Here is a 14,407-nt window from a genome sequence, read left to right as displayed (position 1 = left end):
ATTTTTGTTTTTTTATAAATTCAACTATATATCGTTGAAAAGGTCTAAGAATATTCATATTTCAAAACATTTTATCAGTAATAATAATGCAGTGACAGTCATTTATTAATTTTATATTTTTTATTAATTATATTTTTTATATCAATAAATTCAACTATATGTCGTTGAAAAGGTCTAAGAATATTCATATTTCAAAACATTTTATCAGTAATAATAATGCAGTGACAGTTATTTATTAATTTTATATACTATATATCGTTGAAAAGGTGTAAGAATATTAATATTTCAAAACATTTTATCAGTAATAATAATGCAGTGACAGTAATTTATTAATTTTATATTTTTTATTAATTGTATTTTTTTATATTAATAAATTCAACTATATATCGTTGAAAGGGTATAAGAATTTTCATATTTCAAAACATTTTATCAGTAATAATAATGCAGTGACAGTAAGTTATTAATTTGTGACAAGAGTATGCAGCAAACTGTTGACACCTAGTGGCCATTGTAGGTAAAACACTTAAAGTGGTTTTAAAGTAAACACAAACCTAATTCTTTGTAAAAAAAAAAAACATTATATATAAATTATCTAGTTTATTGCATTTTTATTTATTACAATAAATTGAAACTGCTTAAACACCCCCAGACACTTGAAAAACTATAAAGTTTCTTTAAAACAAGACCAAGATTAGGCTTTTAGACTTAAAAAATGCCAGAGTTATATTAATTTGAAGGTATACATCACCTTTTTACCCCCCCCACACACACACTCAAAAAAGGCTGTGCCAATTAAAAGGTTAAAGGTCACAACTTTTAAATTGGCTTTGATTCGAAGTGAAATTGTTTTACTAATTTACTCTCAAGCATAATGTGTAGTGTCACCAGTTTGTTCCCAGGGTTTGGAAAAACACAGGAAATTCCCATCCAACAAGATTTTCTCAAGTCATGTGTTTTAGTGATGATGTTTGGACTTACAAATAATCATAAAGATTGAATGTGACCACAGTTTGGGCGGTCTTTGTGTCCTTCCACCTTCATGTCATGGGTGAACTATCCATTTAACGTCCTTTTTAAAATGTACCATTCACAACCTTCATGGCTTTACCAGTAGCCGAAGTAATAAAACCATTGAACACTAGAGGGCGTGCAGGTCATCATTTATGACATGTTGCAATAATAATAATTAACAGCAGGGGTCTCCAAAGAGGTGTAATGAATTTACTCTAAAACTGTCAATGTGCAACAGGTGACTTTAGTGCAGTAGTTCTCAAACTGGGGGCCCTGAGATGGTGCCAAGGGGGCTCAGTTTTAGGACATTATAAAAATACATTAATTTATCATAAATTCTGTGTAATTAAACCTCAGAAAAATAATGCTACTAACAAACAGCACTACATTGTAATTAATGTGAGTTTGAGAACCACTGGTGTACAGAACTAGTTTTAATTCTTAGCGTATCAGTGGACCTAACATTAAGATTATGTCTTCATAGAGCAGATTATATATATATATATATATATATATATATATATATATATATATATATATATATATATATATATATATATATATATATATTTATTAATAAATATATATTAATAAATATATATTAATAAATATATAAATATATATATATATATTAATAGATATAGCGTTTGATTTGGAATATGCATTAGTAAATGTTGACATTAACATGAACTAATAATAATAAATGCCTTCCTTCCTAAAGTTCATGTTAACTAAAGTTTTTTTCTGTTCTAAAATAAAGAATGAGAGTGTTTGTTACTTTGTATGAGCAGGTAAATGAATATTGTATTAAGCAATATTTTCTGTCAAACTAATAAGACAGATCGTTTTTTTCCATGTAAAGTTTGCTTATTGTAAATCCCGTATATCTTGTAATGTAATAGTGTCGACAGGGCGCTAGAGGGCGCAGATGCGCAGTGGTGGAGCTTGAATACCTGCTGTGGTTCAAATACAAAACTACACAATTTTTTACCTTCAAATAAACTTGCAGAAGATCTTCATCCATCATAAGACCTGTTTCAGGCATGGCATGCAGTGAACTTTGTTTAATAGCGATGTAAAACAAGTTTTGGCAGTGGGTAACTTAGCTTAGCAAAACTGCTTGTTTATCCAAATATTGAACAGTCGTCTTGGAGACGTCACACGTTAACGTTTAATTAACGAATCGTGTTTAATAACAATCAGAACATTGACTAACAAAGGGCAAATCTTAAGAATCTGTAGAAAGATAGTGTAAAATATATGCAAGCAGAGCTTTGCAATTACTTTCCTTATGATCCGTAAGCTACTGTAGTAAAACTTAAGACGTTGAAGTGAGCTCGCACACTATAGAAAATGCAGCATGAAGTTTAAACAACCTGGTTTTGCAAGTCAATATAACCTACTATTTTAAGTTTTGACTTAAAAAAGTTGGCATAAGCTTAAAAAACGAGTTGAAATTGTTTAACTTAATTTGTCAAGTTAAAGTAACATAAAAATATATGTTGATTTGACAAAAATGCTGCATGTTTTTTTTCAGTGCATCAATAAACGCACAAATAGTAAAAAGAAATCATAAATGTGTTTTTGAAGGAGGAGGAGGAACACATATCGAACTATTTACAACTATTTACAACATGCCAAAATTCATTCAGCTCATGTTTTATGAATAAAACAGCATATCAGTAGTGTTGTTCAAAAGCAATTTCAAACCATCACATGTTAACATGGATGCTTGCCAAAATCCTATTCTTTATTATTTTGCATTATACTCTAAAATTTTTATAAGTTCAGAAACATCTGTTTTTTATTTATTAAAATTATTAATGTCATAAAAAGGAACAATGCAATGAGAATTATTAATATTTTCAGTGTAAAATAAAAAATGCAGGGCCATATACAATACAACATTATATAATATATACAAAGGGAAAAAGTTGTCAATTTATGCACTAATATCATATTTGTAACTATAATATGTTGGTAATACATTATAGTAACGCATATTTATAATGCATATTGTAATGCATATTTAAAATAAAATTAACAAAACACATGAAAAAATACTGCAGTGTAATTTAGCATAAAATATAGTAGATAAATAGTACCGTAATTATTACACTTTGTCAATGTATGCTAATGTAATCGGTATAAACTGATAAACAGAAGATATTGTATACTTTAATATTTACTTTGGTAAGGTTCAAAAACTTACAGAACAATTCTAATATTAACTATAATTAAAATGTAATGAATGTTGTAAAAAATAAGTGATAGTTTATGTTAGCTAATAAATTTACTAATGTTCATTTCAATTCAATTTTATTTTATATAGGGCGTTTCACAATTAGTAATTGTTTCAAAGCAGCTTTACATTAACGTTAATAGCCTACATAAGACTAGTTTATTGTGATGTGTTACAATATTTCAACAGATGTTCAAGTTAGGTAGCTAATAGGAAGAGTGTTGGAGGTCACGTGATCAGAGGAGAAGCGCAGTCCCGTCTCATTCACTCACTCAGAGACAAACACATGAGAAGTCACTGGAGCTCTTATATTGCGCTCTTATGAGCAGCAAAACCAACACTTTTTCCGTCAATTTTTTCATGCTAAAATATTTTTAGCATACTCTTTTAAAACTCTGAGCAGTTTTTATTTTACCTGAAATAATTTCCTTCACCAGAAAACTTTCATAAGTGTGAGGGAGATGGAAGCGGAGGAAAGTAAAATATCAGTGTGGCTTTGTCGAGAAGAGAAGCTCGTGTCGGGTTTGTCAAAGCGCACGACCTGCGCGGATGTGATCCGTGTGTTGCTGGACGAACAGAACCTGGCCGAACTCTCTCTGTCCGGTTCGCCTCGGTCCTACTGCATAGTGGAGAAATGGCGAGGATTTGAACGCATTTTACCCAACAAAACCAAAATCCTGCGCCTGTGGAACGCGTGGGGAGACGAGCAGGAAAACGTCAGGTTCGTGCTGGTGAAAAACGAGGCGTCTGTGTCCAGCAGCGGGCCGCGGAGCGCGGAGGCGCGCGTGGTGCTCAGCAAGGAGAGCCCGTGCGCTTACAAGGGGACCGCGCGGGTGACCATGGCTCTGTCCCAAGAGAAGCAAAGACGGATTGTGAGAAAAGCGTTCCGAAAGTTGGATAAAATCAACAAGAAAAAAGCGCAGTCCAAGAACGTATCCAAGGACGCATCGTCTATGGAGAAGATGGAGACCATGGTGCACCTGGTCATCTCTCAAGATCACACCATCCGTCAGCAGATTCAGAGGATTAAAGAGTTGGACAGGGAGATCGACAGGTACGAGGCCAAAGTGCATTTTGATAGAATGAAGATGCATGGGATAAATTATGTCCAGGATACGTATTTGGTGGAGTCAAACCCAGATAAAAATATACTTGGTAATGGTGACAAAATGAGTTCGGCTGAAGCCCTTGCCCAGTTTGAGGTATACACTGAGAGATGTGAGGAGGTGATTAAGCTCCAAGATGATCTAGCTGAGCAAGAGGCTCTTATGGAGAGCATTATGTCCGAAATCCAAGAGGAACTCAATCAAAGGTGGATGAAAAGAAGACAAGAGGAACTTTCTAATAAACACCCCTGTGAGGCATCTCATAGGGTTGCAGATCTGACTCAAGAAAGCGATGCAGTATCCCCCGAAAATGAGCTGGTTTTGGAAGAGGAGAGGATCAGAACCCAACTAGACACGAGCTTGTACATCGGCCTGCGGTTGAACACGGATTTGGAGGCTATAAAGAATGATTTGGAGTTGACCAAGGAGATATGGGATGTAAAAGAAAACGAGCTGATGGATTTGCTGAAGAAGGTGAACTCTGTGGATTTTGAAGAGGACATTGAGGCCGATGTTGCGCTGAAAGGAGAAACGATAGAAACTGAACAACTGATGGAACTGCAGGGAGACAATGTGTGGGTCGAGCAGGCAAGAGGGCTTTCAAAGACATGTAACATTAATGATGACGATTCAGATACGGGACTCAGTTCGATGCATAGTCAAGACTCGGATAACACGACCATCTATGAATCTTTAGTGTAAATCTACTGAAGTGGGAAGAGTTCAGGTTTCTTTCCACCTTTTATCACGACAGCTTGTATTCATACCAACAGGATAACTGAATGGTTAACTATGCACTTAAAGTTGTTTTCATGCTCATCTACAATTATCAGTGTTAATTTAACCACACTGTAAATATGCAGCTTTTTGGTCAAATCAACATATATTTTTAAGTTTACAAATTAAGTTATGTCAAAACTTAAAATAGTACGTTGAATTTCCTTACAAAGCCAACTTCATGCTACATTTTTACAGTGCAAAATGAAGATAAGAATATGTTATCTCTTCAAATGTATTAAGATTTGTGCATAATGTGCACCAAATATGACCTATATGATTTAGTTAGAAACATCACTGCGGTGATTGTTGTAATCCTATAACACCAAAATTTTGGACCCCAGATTTTAAAAATGACGATAAGTACAGTATTAAACATTGGATAATCCATGCTTACAAGTGCATTTCAAGAAAACAAAATCTACAAAGCTGTCACTGGGATGACACCCTTTAAAAAGGTTGTAATATGTAGTGTTTAGGTACAGATGTGCACCTTTGAGGTACCAATATGCACCCTTTAGAGTACCGTCCCAGTGACAGCCACAGACAGTGTGGTCTTAAAGGGACAGTCACCCAAAAAATGAAAATTCTGTCATAAGTTTCATTTTTTTCTGATAAAAAATATTTTGATAAATGATGATAAGTACACATTGTACAAAAAATCTTTGCTGCCTTAAAATGTTTTGTTAAATCAACTCAGATTTACAAGTCATTTCAACAGCGATGAGTTGTCACAACTTATAAAATATAGTTGAGAAAAGCTCAACTTAATTTTATAAGTTATAACAACTCACCTGTATAAAAACTCATCTCTAGTCAAGATAAATAATAGTAAGTTGAAATGACTTGTAAGTCCGAGTTGATTCAACAAAACATTTTAAGGCTGCACATTTTTTTTACAGTGCACATCTACACTGAAAACAATTATTAATTCAATTTTTTTAAGATAAGTGGTTGCAATCAATTTTATTTAAGCTACATTTAAACAAAAGTTTTTTTTGTTTTTCTATTTTTTGTTTAAATGTTTAAATAAATTGATTGCAACCACTTACCTTAAAAAATTGAGTAAATTGAATGAATACATTTTTTTCAGTGTGATTGTAAGCATTGACTTTCATAGTAGGAAAAAAAATACGATGGAATTCAATGTGTATCGTCAACTGTGTGCTTACCATCATTTATCACAATATCTTCTTCATCATTTAGTAAATTACTTCCATCATTTTTGTTTTCATACTATGGAAGTCAATGGTTACAATAAGCTGTGTGCTTACCATCATTTATCATGTTGGACATGAGGATGAAAAAATTATGACAGAATTTTAATTTTTGGTTGAACTATTCCTTTAACAAAAAAAGTAAAAATAAACAGGGCTATTAGTGTAAAGCTTTTATAAAACCTGTGTCCTGCAAATGAATTATTCTTACAGATAAATATTACAAGACAGTCTAGTCAGTTTTTATGTTATGATAAAAGTTGTGAAGGTCTGAGTTATGGTGCTTAAAATGTGCCCATGTGTTGTTGTTAACCATGACAGATAAGAAAGACTGTAAAGATTATCTTTATTTTGAGCTATCTGCATTGTTTACATACTGTATTAATGATTTAAAGTGGACCAATAGACCTTACATTATCAGAGCATTTTTATAATACTGTACTATAATAGAGGACCCATATAGTTTAGTATTGTATGACCAGATGTAAATGTTGAGATTCATATGATAAAACAATCAGGATATATGATGAAGTAAACTATTGTGCAATGCTTTTTTTACGACCTGCTACATGCACTGTTTCATATTTTACCCCCCGAAAAACAAAAGATGTTTATCAACATAAACAAAACCATGTGTAACGATAATACTGTTTTCGGTTTCTTCCTAATCTCACACAAAGGGGTACGTTGCAAGTGTTTTATGTGTTTCCTTGGTTGCATTGTTGCGACACCATTGTTCAGACCGAAAGGTAACTTGCTCTGAAAGGGTAACTGTGGGGGAACAGGGTAGGCAAGTCGATGGCTTAAATCTTACGCAACTACATGTGCCGTATCCTGGCAGGGAACAATTGTGGAGGTACAAATTTTAAAGAGCACTGTGAAAGTAAGGCATTTACAAAACATAGTCAGATAACCGCCTTTCACGTTTTCATACCTCGGGCACGCAGGAGCAAAACATCACAACCACAAAAGATTTGACTCGCATAAAGGCAAAAGACTTCAGGCTCATTCAGGAGATATTATTGAACCCTATGCCAGTTTGGCAGGGTCACTGCTATCACGCTTTACTGTGAATAGCCTTTAGCTGAGACTAGAGGAATCCTTTTGAGACGCAGGTGCTGTATTACATACAGGAGGTTGTGCCAATTGTTGTGCTTTACCGAAAGACATTTGGTCCTTTCTTTCATTGTGGTGGTTCCTGGAAGCCTGCTTGAGGTTTCATGTTGTCAAAGTATTGCAAAATACTCTTAAAAGTTGATTTATACATATCTACACTATCTAATAAAAGTATCACGAGGATTTTGTAGCACAAGTGTATGACTCAACAGCAGGTGGACTTATTTCACTTTATTTCTCATTCTGTTATAAGGAATTGAGCTATCAATCAAACATACCAGTAGAGGTACATGTACTTTAATACATATGTGTGTTTGTGGCAAAGCACCGCCACATAAACAAACTGTTGATTGTACACGATGTTCAAGTGTTTACCGCAGTATTCATCATTACACACGTACACCAACATTACAAACACATATTGTTTAACCAGTTTCGCATAGCCATAGATTGGAAACATGTCAGTGCTTTTAGTTATAAACATGAACCCGAGGGAAGTTTCATTATGTGTGTTGTATACGCTAGAGGCTTTTGGGCAATTATGTTAGTTTGCAAAAATCTTTTGGCACACATTAGGTATCACAACAAAGAACAATCGTTCACTTTTGAAAACTTGCACAATGTTACTGTCATAGAGATTAATCGGTTTTAATGCACTCCCTAATTTGGATTTAGGCAGATAAAAGCTGATATTGAAAACTAATTTTAGTATAGAGCCTTTGAGTTATTGTAATTTGAGCAATTGAATGTGGTTATGCTGTTATACACGGATATGTGACCCTGGACCACAAAACCAGACAAAAGGGTCACACTGTTAACCTAGATATTGTCTTTACTTAAACAATCAAGTAAACATCACTTAACATTTTCTGTTTTGAAGCCAAAGCTTAAAAAAGTTTAGTTGATTTAACTTTTAAGCTTACAAAATCCATTAAACTAAAACATTCAAGTAAAATGAACTTAAAATTCATTCACACCTGAATACTTTTATTATTTTCTGCTTTTTCACAGAATAAAAGCTGATAAGAACTTTCACGACTCAAAAATTTGTTAATAAAATGTCATAAAGGTTTAATCTCGTATATTATTGATGTTGGTTTGTTGTAAATGATAATTTTGTAAAGTCACCGTTCAGGTGATCATTGTTTCCCTACATGAACCCTGTTCAGGACATTTTATTGTATTTCTCTCCACAGTACTGACAATGCATGCCAAAAACATGTTTATTCAATGATTGACTTAAAGTCAGTCATTAATTTTGTGTTATAATACCATTTATAACATCAAAAGTAATATAAAGTGATACAAACTAAAGTTATATGCAACGGGTTTCCTCACAAATTTCTAGTAATTTCAACTAATCCGGGTTAAGAGTGCAGGAATATTGGAAGAAATTAAAACATTAAGTCTATTCAACTTAAAATTGTTGTTAGAACAACTTATATCTTTAAGTAAACTTCACTTTCACAGTTTTTAAGTAATCATTACTTAAATTATTTAGGGCAACAAGTTTCCTTCATTTATTTTAAGTAAAGTCAACATATCCGGGCTTAAAGTGCAATTGAGAGCTGAATAAATACGGATAGGACAACATTTAACTGAGATACAACCGAGGGTGCAAAAATATTGATATATTTAGGGTAGGACTGGACATTTTCAAAATATCTTCATGGAACATTTTTTTAATATAAATTTTGTCAAAAAAAAGAAAAAAATATTATTTATATATGTGTATATATATATATATATGTGAATATATATATATGTGTATATATATATATATGTGTATATATATATATATATGTGTATATATATATATATATATATATATATATATATATATATATATATATGTATATATATGTATATATATGTATATATATGTATATATATGTATATATATATATATATATATATATATATATATATATGTATATATATATATATATATATATATATATATATATATATATATATATATATGTATGTATATATATTAATTTTACTTAAATAATTTAAATTCAAAATTTTAAATAGTAGGTTGAATTGACTTGCAAATCCAAGTTGTCATTTTAATGCTAAATTTTTTATAGTGTACTTTATCCTAATGACTTTGGTATAAAAATAGAAAATAAATAGAAATCTCATGTAAGTCTCCACTATAAGGTTTAATAGAGATCTTAACAGTATCACAAACTGAACTCAGATTTGCATGCATGCAGCAACAATGTGAAAACTATTTAAGATTTCAATATAAACCCAACTATTTCTTATCAAATTTATCCAAAACCAGGCTAAAACAATCTACATTATACAACTATCTCATTTCTGTTTGTCCTATAAGCAGTTTTACAAAGTCGCTGAACCATTTCAAAACAGTATATACTTTTCTTATGGTCTTCCCGTTAATTTAAATAAAGTTTATTTACCATTCCAGTAGACATAAATTATATAAATTATGCCAGTCTTAAAGGGATAGTTCACCCAAAAATGTAAATTCTGTCATTATTTACTCACTCTCATGTTGTTACAAATCTGTATAAATTTCTTTGTTCTGATCTGAACACAAGGAAGATATTTTATCATGAGCCCCATTCACTTCCATAGTATTTTTTATTCCTACTATGGAAGTGAATGGGGCTCACGAACAGTTTGATTCCAAAAATTCCTCAAAATATCTCCTTTGTGTTCATCAGAACAAAGAAATGTATAGAGGTTTGTAACAACATGAGAAAATGATGATGACGGAATTTTCATTTTTGGAGGAACTTTTGTTTTCACTGCAAATGATCGGAAATGCTATGCTGTAATTGTTTTAATTCTGACACATTTAAAGTAAAGTACTCTTATAGATACACCCTCCATATACATTCAGTGTTTGTTTTGCTTTTTCACCTTTTTAGTGTTGGACTAATGTCGAACACTAAACTATTTCCACATCTTAAATAAGGGGTGTGAGATTTAAAGATGGCCACACAGGTTCAGTGTGTATGGGTGTAATGAAGTGGAAAGGAATGTAACCTTTTGGTGGACTGAGTCAGAATGACTCCAGGTCAACTTCTCCATCACTTCCACTCACTATGCTGAATGCAATCTGAGCATGAGATGTTTTTCATAGCAAATAAAACTTCTTGTAATCTTTGGGGTAATCTCAAACTGTGCTTAGATTTGCCAAAATTGTCAAAGTCTGCTTTTAGAAGTTATAGATATGTGATCCTAAACCACAAAATCCAGGATAAATAAGCCCATTGATGTATAGTTAGGATCTATTTAACTGAGATATAACTGTTTGAAAATGGAATGTGAGGGTGAAAAAAAATTAGGGATAATATTGAGGAAATCGCCTTTAAAGTTGTCCAAATGAAGTCCTTAGCAACTGCATCCACTAAATATCCACATATTTACGGTAGGAAGTTAATATATATATATATATATATATATATATATATATATATATATATATATATATATATATATATATATATATATATATATATATATATATATATATATATATATATATATATATATTATCCTAATGAAAAAAGAAAAATGAATAATTTTGACTCATACAATCTATTGTTGGCTATTGCTACCTGTGTGACTTAAAGGGCACTTATAGTCCGATTCACGATTCACGATTATACATTTCCTTTGGTGTGTAAGTGTTTATTAGTACATGATAGGTACAAACCCCAAAGTAAACAATGACGTGAGTTATTGTATTCAACGTAAATCTCTTTTCTTGGACTACAACAAACACACAGATTGTACACTGTAAAAATGTCTGTATAAATGACAGTATTACTGGCAACCAGCTGCATAATTACGCAAAATTTTTACAGTGTAGGCAACAGTTTACTTCCTGGGATTGGTAGTAAAGACCGACATTATCATAATTCCTCCCGCTTGGACTCTCAGCCTGTAAGTTAACTCCTGTTAGCATTGCATTGTGACCGAATCTTTCAAACATGGTAAGGAGCGTCACATTTCCTGCATTTCAGGAAGAAAGGGAAACCTGGAGCTACAAAAATTTACGGTATGTGGAAAAAATTTGTTTTTTAACCATAAACCACGCAAACACATTGTATTTTACCAAATACACAAAAGAACAAAAATAAGTGCACTTTAAAACTGGTCACAGGGTCTAGGGTCACAAATGTGTATGTGATATAAAAATATTTTTTTGCATTCCTGTAATTTTTAAGCTTAATCAAATTGGTTTTACAACTCATTTCAACTTACTATTTAAAATTTTGACTCACTTTAACTTATCAAATTAAGTTAAGCAATTTAAACTTGTTTGTACAAGTTAGAGCAACTCATCACATAACACAAATTTAAAATAGTACGTTTAAATGACTTGATACACTGTAAAAAAGTGAAAACTGCTTTACCTAAAAAAATATTATTTAACTTAAAATTACAAACTCAAAAATATTTTTTGAAAATTACTTATTTTATATTTTATAATTTATATAAAATATAAATTAAGTAATTTTCAAAAAATATTTTTGAGTTTGTAATTTTAAGTTAAATAATATTTTTTTAAGTAAAGCAGTTTTCACTTTTTACACTTTTTACTTTTTATATTAAAAAAAATTCAACTTACATTTTTTACTTGAAGTAAGACATTAGTTTAGTAAAGTTTGGACATTACCAATTGAAGTAAGTTTTTAAGTCGATCCAACTTAAGGCAGCAAAACATGTTTTACAGTGCATTTATTATGAAATTCTAATCCACATAATGTCCTAAAATATAAATATTTCTCGTATTCAAGAAATATTCAAAGAAACACTAGACAATGTAATTGTAACAAATAAACAATCCCTGAATGTTATTATGGGATAAAACCAATATTTTATCATGCGTATGCCTCATTATACCATGGGTCTGTTGAATGCTGTATTCTGATTGGCTCAGAAATGTTCCGTGGGTATGCATTAATTTCTAATAACCGCACACCTAACTTGTCAAATGTCTCAAAAATAGGCACCAGAGCAATGTTTGTGGTAACCGTGGTATAAGAGGAATAATTGACTCCGGTCATTTGAATTATTTGAAAATAATGCACACCTGCGGTGTAACTCCGCTTTGCGTCGTGCCTCATTGTGTCACAAGGTGACGATCTTTTGGGCGGAACCGAAAGTCGGGAAACTTTGGTTCCGCCCGGATGTTTCCGCCCAGACCGGGAAGAGGAAACACCGGACATCCGGTAGCATCGCGAGGGCTGTAATCAGCGAAATAGAGCGCAGCTGTGGGCGTTTAAGAGAAACGCCGGTTGATTGGAGGATTACAGCACACAGAGGAGTATTTTAGAGCAGTGTAAATCACAGTTTGGGTGTGTAGTGTGTGAGTTGAGGTACGGAGCTGTGCTCGTCCGGTACACGTTGGCAGTTGGTTGCACTTTCTCTCTTTCTCTCTCGTAGTTCTCCGTGGATGCTACCGTAAGAGGAAACCCTGTGGGTAGAAGAAAACAACGATAATTGTGACACGCTTGGAGTAACCAAGGAGGAAGGAAACGAAGCAGTTTGTAAACTATTTACCAAGAGGACCGCTGTGAGTATTGGCTCTGGATTTAACTGAAATATAACTACTAACCTGTGTATTATCGAACGCCTCCAGGAAGGCGGCCCTACCCCTGATCTAGCGTGGTAGGTGAGCCGCAGGAATAAGTGGATTTAGCAGCCGTAGCAGCAGAACCAAAAGCTCCGGCCGTAGTACCATCGCCCCCATCTGGCCTTAAGCGAAGTGGAGGACGTCGGGCGTCTCGTGTGTACACTTGTAGTGTGGTGGGTGAGGCTATGCCATTTTGAAAAACCTTTCACGTTGAAGTGGTGCTGTGTATTTGCTGTGGGTTGCTGTGCAAGTGCTGTGTGTCTTGTCAGACGTACCCCGCGTCATCCCTTCTACTGAGGAAGAAAGCAGAGAGGCTGACGGTTGTGAGTAACACTAATTATTGTATGCTGGGTGCGATTCAAGTATAAAGTGACGGCGTGGGCTTTGGAAGTCGCCCCGTCTGTGTGTCGACAGTTACAGAGTGTGGCGGTGAAGACTTGGAAGCTGGCAGCGCGTGTGTGAGTACAACCTCGAACCTGTATATTGCTATTTTACCTGTGTGTTCTATCTTGTGGCAGAGCGAGAGGCGAAGCAGTTCCGCCGCCCCGTGGCCTCTACAAAGGGGCGCCCCTGTCCGGTATTCGATCGGCCTACGGGCATTGAGGATAGGGCAGCGCTCGGCCCGGTGAGACGGTGTGACAGTTCGCCCCCTGCTGATCAGCGCATCCGCCGAGAGGGTTTTTGCCCCCGGCGACCCCTAGGAAAACCATCGTCATTTGCCTTTCTGTGCAGGCCCGCTGTCGTAAGCCCGCCCCCGTACATGTCGATCACAACGCCGTAGAACGAACTGTGGACAGTCATACATGCCCCGAGCTGTAAACAGCAGAGAGGTGAGAAGTATCCGAGTTGCACTAACTGTGTTATTGTGTCCAAGCTGCCTGTAAAGGAAGAGAGAACGAGAGTGAACGTCAGTAGAACGAACTGTGAACAGTCATACATGCCCCGAGCTGTAAACAGCAGAGAGGTGAGAAGTATCCAAGTTGCACTAACTGTGTTATTGTGTCCAAGCTGCCTGTAAAGGAAGAGAGAACGAGAGTGAACGTCAGTAGAACGAACTGTGAACAGTCATACATGCCCCGAGCTGTAAACAGCAGAGAGGTGAGAAGTATCCAAGTTGCACTAACTGTGTTATTGTGTCCAAGCTGCCTGTAAAGGAAGAGAGAACGAGAGTGAACGTCAGTAGAACGAACTGTGAACAGTCATACATGCCCCGAGCTGTAAACAGCAGAGAGGTGAGAAGTATCCAAGTTGCACTAACTGTGTTATTGTGTCCAAGCTGCCTGTAAAGGAAGAGAGAACGAGAGTGAACGTCAGTAGA

At 34.2% G+C, this 14,407-nt stretch overlaps 1 protein-coding gene across 1 annotated transcript; it reads left to right on the top strand.

Annotated features, from left to right (window-relative positions):
- The first annotated feature begins 3,542 nt into the window (after positions 1 to 3,542).
- rassf10b (Ras association domain family member 10b) lies at positions 3,543 to 8,440 on the top strand. The gene has a single exon (XM_065261643.2). It carries the CDS (start codon positions 3,715 to 3,717, stop codon positions 5,059 to 5,061), a length of 1,347 nt encoding a protein of 448 aa, XP_065117715.1. The 5' UTR covers positions 3,543 to 3,714; the 3' UTR covers positions 5,062 to 8,440.
- Positions 8,441 to 14,407: the final 5,967 nt, after the last annotated feature.

Source organism: Paramisgurnus dabryanus, chromosome 2 (genome assembly GCF_030506205.2).
Source record: "Paramisgurnus dabryanus chromosome 2, PD_genome_1.1, whole genome shotgun sequence".
Classification (NCBI taxonomy): Eukaryota; Metazoa; Chordata; class Actinopteri; order Cypriniformes; family Cobitidae; genus Paramisgurnus; species Paramisgurnus dabryanus.
Note: the sequence above shows the minus strand (reverse complement) of the source record. Positions and strands in the feature narration are given on the sequence as shown.